Source organism: Meles meles, chromosome 19 (assembly GCF_922984935.1).
Source record: "Meles meles chromosome 19, mMelMel3.1 paternal haplotype, whole genome shotgun sequence".
NCBI lineage: Eukaryota > Metazoa > Chordata > Mammalia > Carnivora > Mustelidae > Meles > Meles meles.
Genome location: NC_060084.1, coordinates 52,863,490 through 52,877,598, shown reverse-complemented (window position 1 = coordinate 52,877,598; position 14,109 = coordinate 52,863,490). Strand labels below are relative to the sequence as shown.

The following is a 14,109-nucleotide window of genomic DNA, read 5'->3' as shown; positions in this document are numbered from 1 at the left end:
GTGTGGGGGGTGGGGGACGGGGGGGGGGGTCCTCCTAGGTATCCCTCCAGCCTGCCCCAGACACGGGTCCTAGCTCACCACAGCTTCATTCAAGATAAATTTGCTTCCATTTCAGGACCCAGCCTTAAGGATCAGCTTTCTCTCCCTCTTCCTTTCTTTTTTTTCTTTTCCTTTTTTTTAAAGGTTTTATTTATTTATTTGACAGACAGAGATCACAAGTAGGCAGAGAGGTAGGCAGAGAGAGAGGGGGAAGCAGGCTCCCTTCTGAGCAGAGAGCCTGATGAGGGGCTCGATCCCAGGACCCTGAGACTATAACTGAGCCAAAGGCAGAGGCTTAACCCATTGAGCCACCGAGGCGCCCCCTCTCTCCCTCTTCCTCCTCCAGACCCCAGAATATCCTACATCCAGGTCCTGCATCCTGACATCATGGGAATGAGGGTTCCCCTCTCCAGAGATCTCAGGAAGATTCCACATCCCAGGGCTCCTCCCTCATTCAGCTCATCCCTGGCCCAGCAGGCCACCAGCTCATCCAGCTGGTGGGGGGGGGGTTCCCCTGCATTGCCTCCATTTCCAAGGCCCCCAATCAAGGCCCCAGGGCTTCCCCCTCCCCCCTGGGACGTTTCCCAACCCAGATTAATCACCAGGGCGGCCCCAGAGAGGAGGAAGGAGATGGCATGGCTTACCTTCAAGAAGCACGGCCGGCCGGCAGCCTGAACACATGCTCAAGACCCAGGCGCCCCAAGGTCATGAGGCTGGGATTCGTCTGTGCTCTGTTTTCTCTCCTGGCAGGTGAGGCTCCAGCCATCCATCCTGCTGCCTCTCCCTGGTCCCGGTACCCCCGACAGCCAGCTTGCCCTTGACCTGCCAGACTTCAGGTCCTTCCTGGTAGGCATCTACCAGGTCTCCCCCAGCCCTCCTACCGTGCTTGTCATTGACCCCTTTACCTCCACCCCACCCCAGGGCATGGCTGGGCAGACACCCGAGCCATCGGGGCTGAGGAATGCCGCCCCAACTCGCAGCCCTGGCAGGCCGGGCTCTTCTACCTCACCCACCTCTTCTGCGGGGCTTCCCTCATCAGTGACCGCTGGCTGCTCACAGCTGCCCACTGCCACAAGCCGTGAGTGACCTGGGCACCACTCGGGTGAGGGAGAGGGGCAGTGCTGAAGGTAAGGGAGGGCTGGGGGGGGCAAGGGGCCTTCAGTAGAGGAGGGAGGGAGCTGTGGTTGGGAAGGATTTGGCCTTCATTTCCGTTCCCAAAAATTCAACTCTTAGAATTAGAGTTGACCCTCCAAATTCCAGAGTCCCAAATAATTTGATTATTAGAGTCTAAAATTCAAAACTCTTGGAAACCTAGGCTCAGACCCAGAAAAATTCACACTCCTAAATCTCAGATCTGTGAGACTCACCATCAGTTTCAGTGAATTCTAGAACTGAGACTCAGACTGGTAGAATCTTAGGAGTCTAGAGCAGGGCAACTCCGTGGGTATATATCTCCAGCCACATAGTTAATTTTAAATTTTCTTTTTTTTTTTAAGATTTTATTTATTTATTTGAGAGAGCAGAGCGATGGGGAGAGAAAGAGAGAGTGTGTGCACGAGTGGGAGGAGGGCCGGGGTAGAAGCAGACTCCCAACCCAAGCAGGGAACCCTGGGCAATCCCAGGACCCTGGGATCATGACCTGAGCCAAAGGCAGACACTTAACCCAGTGAGCCATCCAGATGCCCCAAGTTTAAATTTTCTAATAGACATATTACAATAGTTAAAAGAAGATTAACATTAATTTTAATAATAGATTTAATTTGACACACTGAAACCATTATTTATTTTATTTTAATATTTTAAATTTAAATTCAATTAGCCAACATAGTACATCATGCATTTTTGATGTAATGTTCAATGATTCGTTGGTTGCGTATAACACCCAGTGCTCATCAGCTCATATGCCCTCTTCAATGCCCATCACCCAGTTAGCCCATCCCCCAACTCCCTCCCTCGTTTCCATAACCCTCAGTTTATTTCCCAGAGTCAAGAGTCTGTCATGGTCAAACCATTATTTTAGTATGCAATCCATTTTTAAATACTTATGAATGATCTAGATCCGTCTTTCTGTTTAATACTACACTTCTGAAACCAGATGTGCATTTTACACATATGGCATGTCTCAATTTGGACTAGTCACATGTCAAATGCTCAGTAGCTGTATGGGAGAGCACAACCCTAGAATCTTAGGCTCAGTATCCTAGCTAGGTCCGTTGAATATAGAAGCTCATGGTCCTAGAATTTTTGATTCACAGTATCCTAGAATACTGTCATTTGCAGAGTTCTAGAATCTTGAATCAATAGAATTCTAGAAGTTTATATGCATCAATGTCTTGAATCTGGTGAATTAAACAAATCTTAGCATCTTAAATCTTAGAAAGCTATCATTCCAGATTCTTAAAATCCCTAAGATTTAAGTTGAAAGAATTCTAGAGTCTCAAACTATTTGAACCTAGATTCTTAAATTTCCAAAATCATAGAATTACAGAATTCTAGGGATAGTTGGGTGGCTCAGTTGATTGAGCATCTGCTTTTGGCTCAGGTCATGATTCTGGGGTCCTGGGATCGAGTCCCGTGTCAGGCTCCTTGCTAGGCAGGGAGCCTGCTTCTGCCTCTGCCTGTCACTCTCCCCCTCTCCTTCTCTCCCTGAAAAATAAATGAATAAATAAAATCTTTAACAAATACATTTTAAAAAAGAACTATAGAATTCTAGATTGATGAAATCCATTTTGTAGTCCCAGAATACTGGAATTCTAGGCTCTTTAGGTCCTTGATTTCATTCAGATAATTTTAAAACCCCAGGCTTTTGACCTAGAGAAATCTAGAATGTTAGAATATTGGATTTATAGCTGCCTCCTTAGCGCAGTAGGCAGTGCGTCAGTCTCATAAAATATTGCATTCATAACATTCTGGGACATAGAATTCTAGAATCGTGGATTCCTAGAGTGTTAGAATCTTAGAATCTACCTGATGCAGAAATCCAAAAGTTCTATATTACCTCTGGAAAGGGGTAGCCCATCTTGCTGTGATGTTTTTCCCTCCAGGAACGAAGCCCAGAATGCTGTGTGGGAATTTCCCATCATGCATTGCTCCATGACAAGACCTCTTTCAGCTCAGGTCTGTACAGAAGGCTAGAATACTCAGATTTCAGCTCCAAAGACTAAGGAGAGAAGCAGAGATATATAGGTAGAAAAGATTCAGGCTTGAGAACAAGTTGGGGAAGACTGTTTTCCAGATATGGAGCCCAGGCAACGAGGAGACAGAGATGGAAATAATGTCTCATACTCTTCAAATCCTGAATTCTTAGTCACAAGCCTGGTCCCTAAGGTCAGAGGTCAGAAGCTGAGGGATGGACATGCACATCCCCAGAGAGCCCCCAGCTGTCCAGGGCAGGGACCCAGAGCAGAACAAGTGGACTGAGAGCTTGAGTCGGGTCTCAGGAAGACATGCATTGAGGGTGAGGGATGTGACTGACAAGAAAAGCCTGAGGCCATGGATGACCCCAAACTTGGGGATTTTCCATTTCTCATCCCCCTCCATGCACACACAAACATACACACACACACACAGAGCCACTCCCCACAGAAGCCACCAGACCTGTAGGGGTGGGGGGTGGGGCTGTTCTTGTGTGGTAGGTGGAGCCCCCATGTGCTTGCATCGTTCCAGGGGACCCAGGTCACCATCAAGGCTCCAGGTGGAGTAGGAAGGAAGGTGGTTTACTTAGTATGGGACTAGGAAGGGGTGTGAGCTTTTAGGGGAAAGCTACGAAGGTAGAGGCACACAAAGTGTTGGAGTGAGAAGCTGAGGCCCAGAGAGGGTGTGCGCCTTGCTTAAAATCACACAGCACTCTGGGTCATACAAAAATGACAGGGCCCCAGAGAGTGTGTGGCTTGTGGAGCACCTATCACCCTGGTGGACACCCGGCTTGACCTCTGAGGCCTGTCCCAACAGGTATCTGTGGGTCCGCCTTGGGGAGCACCACCTCTGGCAATGGGAGGGTCCAGAGCAACTGTTCCCGGCCACGGACTTCTTTCCCCACCCTGGGTTCAACAAGGACCTCAGGGCTCACGACCACAGTGATGACATCATGCTGATCCGTCTGCCCAGGAAGGCACACCTGGGACCTGCTGTGCAACCCCTCAACCTCAGCCAGACCTGCGTCTCCCCAGGCACCCAGTGCCTCATCTCAGGCTGGGGGGCTGTGTCCAGTCCTAAGGGTAAAGCCTTGCCCACAATCAATCCCTTGTGGCTCATGCTGAGGGTCTGAATCCCCCCTATTTCTCTGTCTCTGTCTTTTCATCTGATAGATAGATGGATAGGTAGATAGATAAGGAAAAAATCCAAGATGCTATAAGTTACAAGATGCATCATTATTTACAACCACTAAGAATAGGGGATACAGTTCCCGTGAATCCTTGTATGACACTATTGGCTGGAAGACACGCCCTGATTTCAGAGATGTTTAAATATGAAAATGCAGACTTCATAGAATTGAAATGTGGCCTAAGTCTCTCAGAGTCACAAATCAGCCACCCATTAGCCACACCGAGCCTCCCACATCAGTCCTGGCTTTCAAAATGCCTTGAAAAAATAGTTTGAGCTTGAGAGATTTTACATAAAAGCGAAATTTCTGCATTTGCTGGGAAAATCCAAAGAGCTGACAATGCAGGACCCACATTCCCCAAACACCAACCATCCGGCAGAATCAGTGGAGGTTGCCGCCTGTGGGTTCCCTGGGCCGCTACAGTGCCCCCTACTGGCTGCTGTGTCTGCCTGGTCCCCTTCGCCCACATTTTTTTTTTTTTTTAAGATTTTATTTATTTATTTGACAGACTGAGAGAGGGAGTGAGCACAAGCAGGGGGAGCAGCCCGCAGAGGCAAAGGGAGAAGCAGGCTCCCCGCAGAGCAGGGAGCCCGATGCAGGACTCCATCCTAGGACCCCGGGATCATGACCTGAGCCACCTAGGTTCCCCCCCTCCACCCATTTCTATTTGCCCGTCGAGCCCACCTGAATCTGTGCCCCTGGATTATACACGTGGGTCTATGCCTATCTATATCCGTGTCTATTTTCTACATGCTGTTTCTCTCTATCTGTGCCTCCTATCTCTTAAGTCTTTATCTCTATCTCTGTCAATGACCATGTATGTCTCCTGTCTTTCTCACTGCCTTCTCCCTTGGCATCTCGGGGCGTGTTTCTTTCTCTTTTCTCTTTTTTCATTGCTTCTTCTGAGAATCTCTTTCCCCTTAAGAGGTCTATCTGCTGCCATGGTCTCTATTTTTCTCTGTGCATCATGTATGTATCTCTTCTTGGCTCTTGGCTCTCTGCATCTTTCTGTTTCCCTGTTTTTCTCTCTTTGGCTCTCTCCCTCTCCTGAACCATCTGTTTCTCTTTCACAGTATGATTCTCTCTGTTACTGTCTCTTGTTTCTATCTTTGAGAGTCTTCTGCTGTGACTCTGTGGGTCCGAGGGTCTGGGTGGAGGGACTACTGAGTGTGATGGTCACCGCTGCTGATACTATGGGTGGATCTCTTTTGCTAACAGTGCAGTACCCATTGACGCTACAGTGTGCCAACATCAGCATCCTGGATCACAACCTCTGCCGCTGGGCATATCCGGGCCACATCTCGGACAGTATGCTCTGTGCCGGCCTCTGGGAGGGGGGCCGGGGCTCCTGCCAGGTGAGAGCTACTCTGGGAAGGAGCGGAATGGATATCCTGCCGGATTCCTGGGTCCCAGGGAATTAGGGAGTTGGGGGGGGGGCAGAATTCCTGGATGAAAGCACGGAGGGACCCAGGACAGTTGGGTTCTGGGAGAGGATGGGACTGAGGCCAGGATTCCTGGAAGCCCAGACTCCAGAATCTAAAGAAGGAGAGGACTGGGAATGCAGACTTTTAAGTCCTGGGAGGAAGAGGGAACTAGGATCCCAGAGTGCTAAGTGCAGAGGTGAGGTGAGGGCTATGAGCTCATACTCCTGGGTCTGAGGGAGTATGATGCCTAGAGGTCAAGGTGTCGGGGAGAGGAGGACACGGAACTCCTGAGAGGAAGTGGCCAGTGTAATATGAATACACCTGCTTGACAGTTTCTTTGCTCTTCTGCCGCGCACAGGGTGACTCTGGGGGCCCCCTGGTTTGCGACGGGACCCTGGCGGGTGTGGTATCTGGGGGTGCCGAACCCTGCTCCAGACCCTGGCGCCCCGCCGTGTACACCAGCGTGTGCCACTACGTGGACTGGATCCGAAAAACCATGGAGGACAACTGAGCCCTCACGCTTTGGGCGACCAAAAGAGGAGGGCGGGCTCAGGGTAGCGGGGAACTGCATGCAGGGCTCCGGCCGCAGAGTTCTCGGCGGCCCCGAGACGCCTTGGATCTTGAGGCTCCGCGTCCTCAGGGCCCGCCCGGTCGGAAAGCAGCGGGGAGACACCTCCGCCCCTGTAGCCCCGCCTCTGTGATGTCACCGGAGCGCGCATCAACCCCGTGGAGCAGCTTCGCCTGTGGCTTCGGGCCAGGAGCACCTCCAGTAGACAGCTCCGCCCCTCGGAACTTTGCCCAATGAGACTTCCCCTCTGGGCCCCACCTCTTGTAACCCCGCCTCCTCCGCTGGAGAGCCCGCCCCCGTGACGTCAGGGGCGCTGTAACTTCGCCTACAAGGCTCGGAGGCGTGGTCGGGCTCCGCCCCTTGGGCCCGCGCCCCTGGGCGTTTGAATCCTGGCGGGGACCCGACTGAGAGAAATTGAGGAAGGGTCTCAATTCATCCAGAGTCAATGGATGATTTTACAATAAACGCGCGGAGCCGCGCCTTCCGTCTGCCTGCGTTGTGGGATGAAGGAAGAACAACGGGTGGGCGGCGGTGGGTAGACTGGGAACCGCCAGCGCACAGCAATTCCCCCTTTACCCCTCGTACGTCCTGCCTAAAGTCAGCCTCCATCAGCCTCGATTGCAGCAAGGCCGCTGGGTTCTGCTTGGGCTGGTCCCGTCGCCCCCAGGGGAAGGGGAAACCAGGTCACGGTGCCTCCCAAACCTGCCTTCCCAGATCCCGAACCTCTCACGGGTAGCGGGCGGGGCCCGATCCGCCCTCAGAAGACTCACCTTCCACTTCCAGTTAGTGGAAGCAACCCCCTGCTCCCACAAAAACCCAGGCTCCAAGTCACTCCTAAAAAGACTTAAGAATTTAGCCCCTAACCCCCTTCTTCCTCAGACCAAAAACTCAGCACTGTTCTCCCTCCACCCCAGACCCAAAAGTTCGGGTCCCAGCCCCATCCACCGTCGGACTCAGGAGTCCAGAACCCCATTCCTTCCCGTCCCAGGTCCAGGAGTCCAGACCTAACCTCCCTTCCCTCAATTCAGGGCTCTGGGCCCCCAGTTTCTCTTCCCCCAGCCCCCTCCTCCAGACCCAGAGTGCAGGTCCCCAGCCCCCCTCCTCTCTCAGACCCAGGATTCCAGGTTCCAGTTTCCTCCTCCCTCCGACCCAGGAGTTCAGACCCCCCCAACCCCTACTTCCCCTGGACCCTGAATTCAGGTCCCCAGCCCCCTCTTCCCTTGGATCCAGCTGTCCGGGTCCCTGGCCCTTTCTGTTTCAGGCCCAGAAGTCACAGCACTGATGTCCTTCTTTCAAAGCCTGAGGAGTTCCAGATCCTAGCCACCCCCCTCCACCTCAATGATTCCCTTTCAGCCCCTCAGCCCCTCCTCACTCATACACAAGGTTCCAGTTCCCCGATGCTCTGTGGGCTCCAGAGCGGGAGGAGGCGGAGCGGGAGGCGGGGATTCCCAGTTAAAAGCCTCCAGAACCTAGTACCAGGCAGACAGAGCTGAAGTATTGGGGCCTCTTCCTCTGGGTCTGAATCAGTCGGTGACCCCGCCCCCTGGATTCTGCAAGGTGAGATGCCAAAGTTCCTAGACATCAGGGCATCAGGGCCCGGGACCCCTGCTCCTCCAGGGCTCAGGACCCCCAATCTCAGACCCCTTCCTTCCTCAAGGTTTAGGAATCTAGCCCCTGGCCCTCTCCTCCCCAAGACTTAGGAATCTTAACTCCAAGTTCCTTCATCCTTCGGATCCAAGGGTCTGGGACTCTTAACTCTCCCATTCCTGGGAATGTAGGAATCTAGCCCCCACCACCTTTCCTCAGATTCAGAAACCTGGGGTCTGCCCCCTTTTCCCTCAGACCTAAGAAGCTGGGTCCCCAGTCCCCTCCACCTGCAGGACCCACAACAACGGCTCCAGATGCTCTGCTCCCTTATGTCAAGTTTCTCCTAGGATTTAGGGCTCCTCCATCCTCATTTCTCAGCCCTGCCTCCTCCCTCTGCCAGACCCCACCATGGGACATCCCTCACCTGCTGCGGTCTGGACCTGGATGTTCCTGCTCTTGCTGTTGGAAGACTGGGCAGGTGAGGGGGGCCTGGCGGGAGCCTGCAGGAATGCCGCGGTAGGTGCTGGTGATGGCATGCGGGGAGATGTGAAACATGCTATCACATGTGGGAACTCCTCTGGGCTTTCCTGGGTGGATGGAGGCATGCACACATGGCAGTGGGCAGGAGTGTGTCAGGTTATGCTGCATATTGCAGGAGCACACCAAGCCGACAGGGCTGCTTGCTGAGGGGTGCAGATATGCACAGTATACAGGGCGTGCTGACGCATGTGGGAACATATGGAAGCATGCTCGGATGTGTGACTCATGGGCATCAATGAGTGGATGTGTGCGTCTGTGTGTGACAGTCTGTGCAAGCTGGGGGCCTCACAGTCCCAGTGTGGATATGTGAGGAGTCAGGTGGAGAACTTGTTCAATGTCCTTTGGAACCCACAGTGGGTTTTCCTGGCCTCTGCCCTGTTCCAGGGGGTGACGATCCAAACCCTCTCCCTCCTGCTGCAGGACACTTGAGGGCACAGGAATCCAAGGTGCTGGGCGGCCAGGAGTGTAAGCCCCATTCGCAGCCTTGGCAGACAGCCTTGTTCCAGGGTACCCGGCTGCTATGCGGGGGTGTCCTCATCGATGACAACTGGGTCCTTACAGCAGCCCACTGTAAAAAACAGTGAGTGGATGCTTGGGGCAGAGGTGGGCTGGGGCCTGGGGATAAGGGGAAAGAAAAGAGCTGGAGACTGAGCCTCTGAATACGGAGGGCCAAGGGAGGAGGGGACTGGGGTCCCAGACTCCTGCCTGGGTCCCAAATTACTCTCCACCATTACAGGAAGTACACAGTACGCCTGGGGGATCACAGCCTGAAGAATAAGGACAGATCAGAGCAAGAAATGGCTGTGGCTCAGTCCATCCAACACCCCTGCTACAATGGCAGCAATGAGGACCACAGCCATGATCTCATGCTCATTCGACTACGTGGTCGGGCATCATTGGGACCCACAGTGAAGCCCATCAGCCTGACGGATCACTGCCCTGAAGTTGGCCAGAAGTGCATCATCTCGGGCTGGGGCACTGTCACCAGCCCCCGAGGTAGTAGGAGGGAGCAGAGGAGCTGACCGGCCCCGTGGACCTCAAGCCATTGGCAAAGCTTTGCCTCCAGAAGGAGATAGAGAAGGGACAGTGATTGTGTGGTTGAGATGCACAGGTGGCCCATGTTGGAAACCTGGAAAGCCGGAATATTAACAGGAGTGGTGGGAGAAAGAAAGCAAAATAGCAGACCGTTAAACCAAGTTCCCCCAAAAATGGATGGATGAATGAGTGGGTAAAGGATGCATGTCTCCTTGGGGCACCTATGTGGCTCCATTGGTTCAGTGTCTGACTCTTGATCTCAGTTCAGGTCGATCTCAACAGCCTGACTTCAGGCCTCAACTTGGGCTCCACACCCAGCTTAAAAAAAAAAAAAGAAAAGAATGCATGCCTCCTTCATGGTGGAGACTACCATGTTCTTTTTCTTTTTTAAAAGATTTTATTTATTTGAGAGACAACAAGAGAGAGAGTATGAGATGGGGGGGTGCGGTGGGGAGAAGCAGAGGGAAAGAGAGAAGGAGACTACCCACTGAGCAGGGATTCCCAACTCAGAGCTCAATCCCAGAACCCTGGGATCATGGCCTGAGCCGAAAGAAGACGCTTAACCAACTGAGCCACCCAGGCATCCCATGGAGAGAACCATGTTATGAAATCTTTCCTTGCACAGGATTTTCTATAATCTTCTTAATGGACTTAGGATATGTGGGCTTCTCAGTGGCCCAAGAAAACAAGCTCCTAAGCATTTTCTCCCTTTTGAACCCATGATTCCTGGTGCCAGAGACTCTCTTCCTTCGCAACCAGAAGTACAATCCCTTCCCCTTCCAAGACCCAGAGTCTAGGTCTCCAGCCCCCTCCTCACTCTGGACCCAAAGTCTTGACCTCCATTGAGGTCCTTCTTTTGGGACTTCAGAGTCCAGGAGACCCTCACCCTACTTCACAGTGAGAACTGAGGCTCAGCTCAGAGAGGCATGTGGTTCACCAGGAAATCCAGGATTTTCCAAGCAAAGACAGGATTCAGATCCCTGCCTGTCGGAATCCTACTTCTAAGGGGACAATGGGATGCTGTGGAAACCCAACTGCTCATGAATCAGTCAGGTCAGTTCAAACCATGGCTCTGCCCTTTCCTCTGGCCAAGCCCCTTCCCATCTCTTGTCCCATTTGCCTCATCTGCAAAATGATAGATTTTTAAGGTAATAGATAGATTTTAGGTAATGGATAGATCATAGATTTTGGGTTAATAGGTAGATCATAGATTTTTAAGCTCCAAAAGGGCTCAGGTTAAATCTATTTTCTTTGTTGTGTGTTCCTAGTGCTCAGGATGGTTCCTGGTACATAGTAGGTGCTTGATAAATATTTTTTGAATGAATGCATGGATGAATGAATGATGGAACAAGTGAACATACCCTTCTTTCTTAAAAAAAAAAGATTTCTCAATTTATTTGAGAAAGAGAGCAGGGGGAGGGGCAGCAGGAGAGGGAGAAAGAGAATCTCAAGCAGGCTCCACACTCAGCTCAGAGCCCAATGTGGGATTCGATCCTATGACCCTGAGACCATGACCTGAGCCAAAACCAACAGTCAGATGCTTAACCAACTGAGCCACCCAGGTGTCTCTGCATCCCTCTTTCAAAAAGCTATTGTGAGTTCACACTTCTCACAATCAACGAGATTGTGAGTATACAGCTTTTGGAACATAGAGGTGCCAGATAGAAGTTTTCCCCCCTCAAGTCTATTGCTCAAAGGTTAATAAGAAAGATTAATTCCATTTTCTTTCTTTTTTTAATTGAAGTATAGTTGCCACAACATTCTATTAGTTTTGTGTGTAAATATAATCATTGGACATTTGTATACACTGCAAACTGATCACCACAATAAGTCTAGTTCCCATCTGGCACCATGCAAAATTGTAACAATATTATTGACTATATTCCCTGTGGTGTACATTATGTGATTAATTCCACTTTTAGTCATTAATTCAACATTTATTTGTGAGCATCTGGTATGCCCCAGCTGCTTTACTGTTTGAAGTCTCTATCTTGTGGAGTTGCATGCTAGGTGGGAAAATAGACAAGAAACAAATACATATAAAATGAATTATTAGGTAGAGTTAAGTGCTATAATGAAATATCATGGAGAGTAAGAAGATAGGGAGTGATGGAGGGGTGGTGTCATCATTAGAGTGGTCATGGAAGGCTTCTATGATGAGGTGAATTTGGAAGAAGGCTTTAGCTGAAATTGGGGACCTGGTGGTCTGGGTTTGGGAAGATTGGAGAGACAAGGTCAGAAGTGTCGTAAGGGGGCACCTCCATGTCTCCCAATCACCCGATACTTAATTTGAAAATGACTGGACAAGAAATAGAAGGTAGGGTCCAACAGCCTTTCTTTAGATGTTGGAAAGAAAACAGCAGAGGCCATGGCTTTGTTTAATGTGGTAAGAAGTGATGTGTCCTGTGAAATGTGTCAGAAAACTCTCCTGGACAGCCATGGATATCCAGAAGGGAGATTAGATCCAGACAGGGATTGAGGGGAAAATGGTTGCCCTCTCTGGGAACTTACAACCTCTACCCCCTCAGAGAATTTTCCTGACACCCTCAACTGCGCAGAAGTAGAAATCTTTCCCCAGAAGAAGTGTAAGGATGTCTACCCCGGGGAAGTCACAGATGCTATGATTTGTGCAGGCGACAGCAATGGGGCCGACTCATGCCAGGTGAGTGACTTCTGAAACCCCCTTCTTCCCTTGTCCCTCACCCCCCATAGAAGCTCAAGGTTTGGAAGCAGGGTGACCTCAAAGAGTTAGTACCCAGAGAGGTTACTCCTATTTCTAAAGTGGGGAGCAAGTTCAGAGAAGGCCACACTCTCTCTGCAGGGTGTGCAGCACAGGGCTCAGGAACATTGAATTGTTGTTATCATTTTCCTGGGAACCCTTGTCTTCAGGATGGGGGGCAGAAAGGGGAGGGGATAAGGGGGTAAGAAGAGATATCCATGAGGGAAGGACTCTGAGGCTAGAGGGTATGCAAGCTCCCTGCTCCCTTCCTCAGCCCTTTGTATTGACTCTACCACTGACTAGGTAGTCTGCCACTTTTCTTTAGGATCTGACTGGGTTCTCTAGCATAGCTGCCTTCTCCTATGATTGGTCCCTTGGGAAGCAATATTCTCTTGCCAACTGGCTAGGGAATGGCGCCATTGACTTTAATGGTCCCTCGACGAGCTCCCCATACCCAAGATAACAAATCTTGGGATTTGCCATAGATATAACACTCTTGTTCATATTGACTGCAGTTTGGGTCCACAGGGTTCCCCCAGGTTTGCCCTCCCCCACATGGAAGCCCCACCCCTTTGCTAATGATTGGTCTCTGAAGACAATGCTTCAGTGCTTTCTTCCCATTGACCAGGAATGAAGTCATTTCCATCAGTGTACTTCCATGAAATCTAATCTTTCGGGATGGTTTCGGTTCCATAGAGACAATGATCTCTTCTCAAAAGACTCCTGCCATTGTCCCTTGTGTGTGTGTGTGTGTGTGTGTGTGCTCACGCGCGCGCCTACACATGCCTGCATCCACAGGAATTCTGCTCCCCCCTCCTATGTTTCCTAACTGCATTCAAATATCTTTTCACCATTGACTAGGAATGGAGATGTCACCTCAGTTCCTTCCATGTAATCATCACTGTCTTCTTTCTGGATTGGATCTTTGAGACACCATTCTGTTTCCTCTTTGGTCAGGATGTTCCCCATTGCCCTAGGACATCGGGTTCATGTCCTTGTACATGAAGCCCCGCCCCTCTCTCTCACCACTAGGCCCAGGGTACAATGCTCTTATCCTTATTGGCTAGAGGGAACCAATCATGCTAGTACTAGTACTAGTACTAGAACTACTACTAACTGCTGGGTTCCACAAGGCATCTTAGGTAAAAGTTTTCTACTCTCCCCATCCAGGGAGATTCCGGGGGTCCGCTGGTGTGTGATGGTGTTCTCCAGGGCATCACATCCTGGGGATCAGACCCTTGTGGGCGGCCTGAGAGACCTGGTGTCTACACCAACATTTGCCGCTACTTGGACTGGATCAAGAAGACCATAGGCAGAAGGGGTTGATGTTTGGACAAGCTTTGGATCCTCTTCAATAAAACTCACAACCCAGCCTGGCTCCTTGCCTGTCTGTGCTTTGGCCCTGTGGGGAAGGATGGGAGGACGGGGGTCTGCGCCTTGCTGGGAGGTCTATATAGACCAGGACCCCTATGGCCACTCTGGCTATCACCGCTGCCTGCAGTGATCCCCCTTTTCTAGAAGGGCTTGGAGGAATGGGACGTTAATTTCAGGGGAGAAGACACACAAGGATTTCCAAGTGTCCAATGGGCTGGCCTGCAAAAGACAGATTTGAAAGAACTTCTGTTTCATTTTTCTGAGCAGTTTAAGTGTTTCTGAGCTTTGAGGGGGAGTTCCCCTCCCCCGTTATGAAACATGCAGAGTGGGGGGCAGGAAATACATGAGCAGCCTAAATATGCACCCGTGGAACCACCACCCAGATGAAGAAATGGAACATTGACCACCCGCAAAACTCTTGGCGACAGATTCCTTTTCGTAGGAGCAACAGAAATCTTTCTCACAGCTCAGAGCTTTTCTGATCTGGTGGAAGGAAATG

General features: G+C 50.9%; 2 protein-coding genes across 2 annotated transcripts; both read left to right on the top strand.

The window, feature by feature from the left end:
* Nucleotides 1-746: 746 nt before the first annotated feature.
* Nucleotides 747-6,298, top strand: KLK9 (kallikrein related peptidase 9). Its single transcript, XM_045988359.1, has 5 exons — nt 747-789; nt 961-1,117; nt 3,991-4,256; nt 5,582-5,718; nt 6,146-6,298. Exons 1-5 carry the CDS (start codon nt 747-749, stop codon nt 6,296-6,298), a joined length of 756 nt encoding a protein of 251 aa, XP_045844315.1.
* Nucleotides 6,299-7,852: 1,554 nt separating this feature from the next.
* On the top strand, nt 7,853-13,562 carry KLK8 (kallikrein related peptidase 8). Its single transcript, XM_045988357.1, has 6 exons — nt 7,853-7,912; nt 8,343-8,420; nt 8,903-9,062; nt 9,219-9,478; nt 12,046-12,179; nt 13,407-13,562. Exons 2-6 carry the CDS (start codon nt 8,351-8,353, stop codon nt 13,560-13,562), a joined length of 780 nt encoding a protein of 259 aa, XP_045844313.1. The 5' UTR covers nt 7,853-7,912; nt 8,343-8,350.
* The last annotated feature ends 547 nt before the right edge of the window (nt 13,563-14,109 follow it).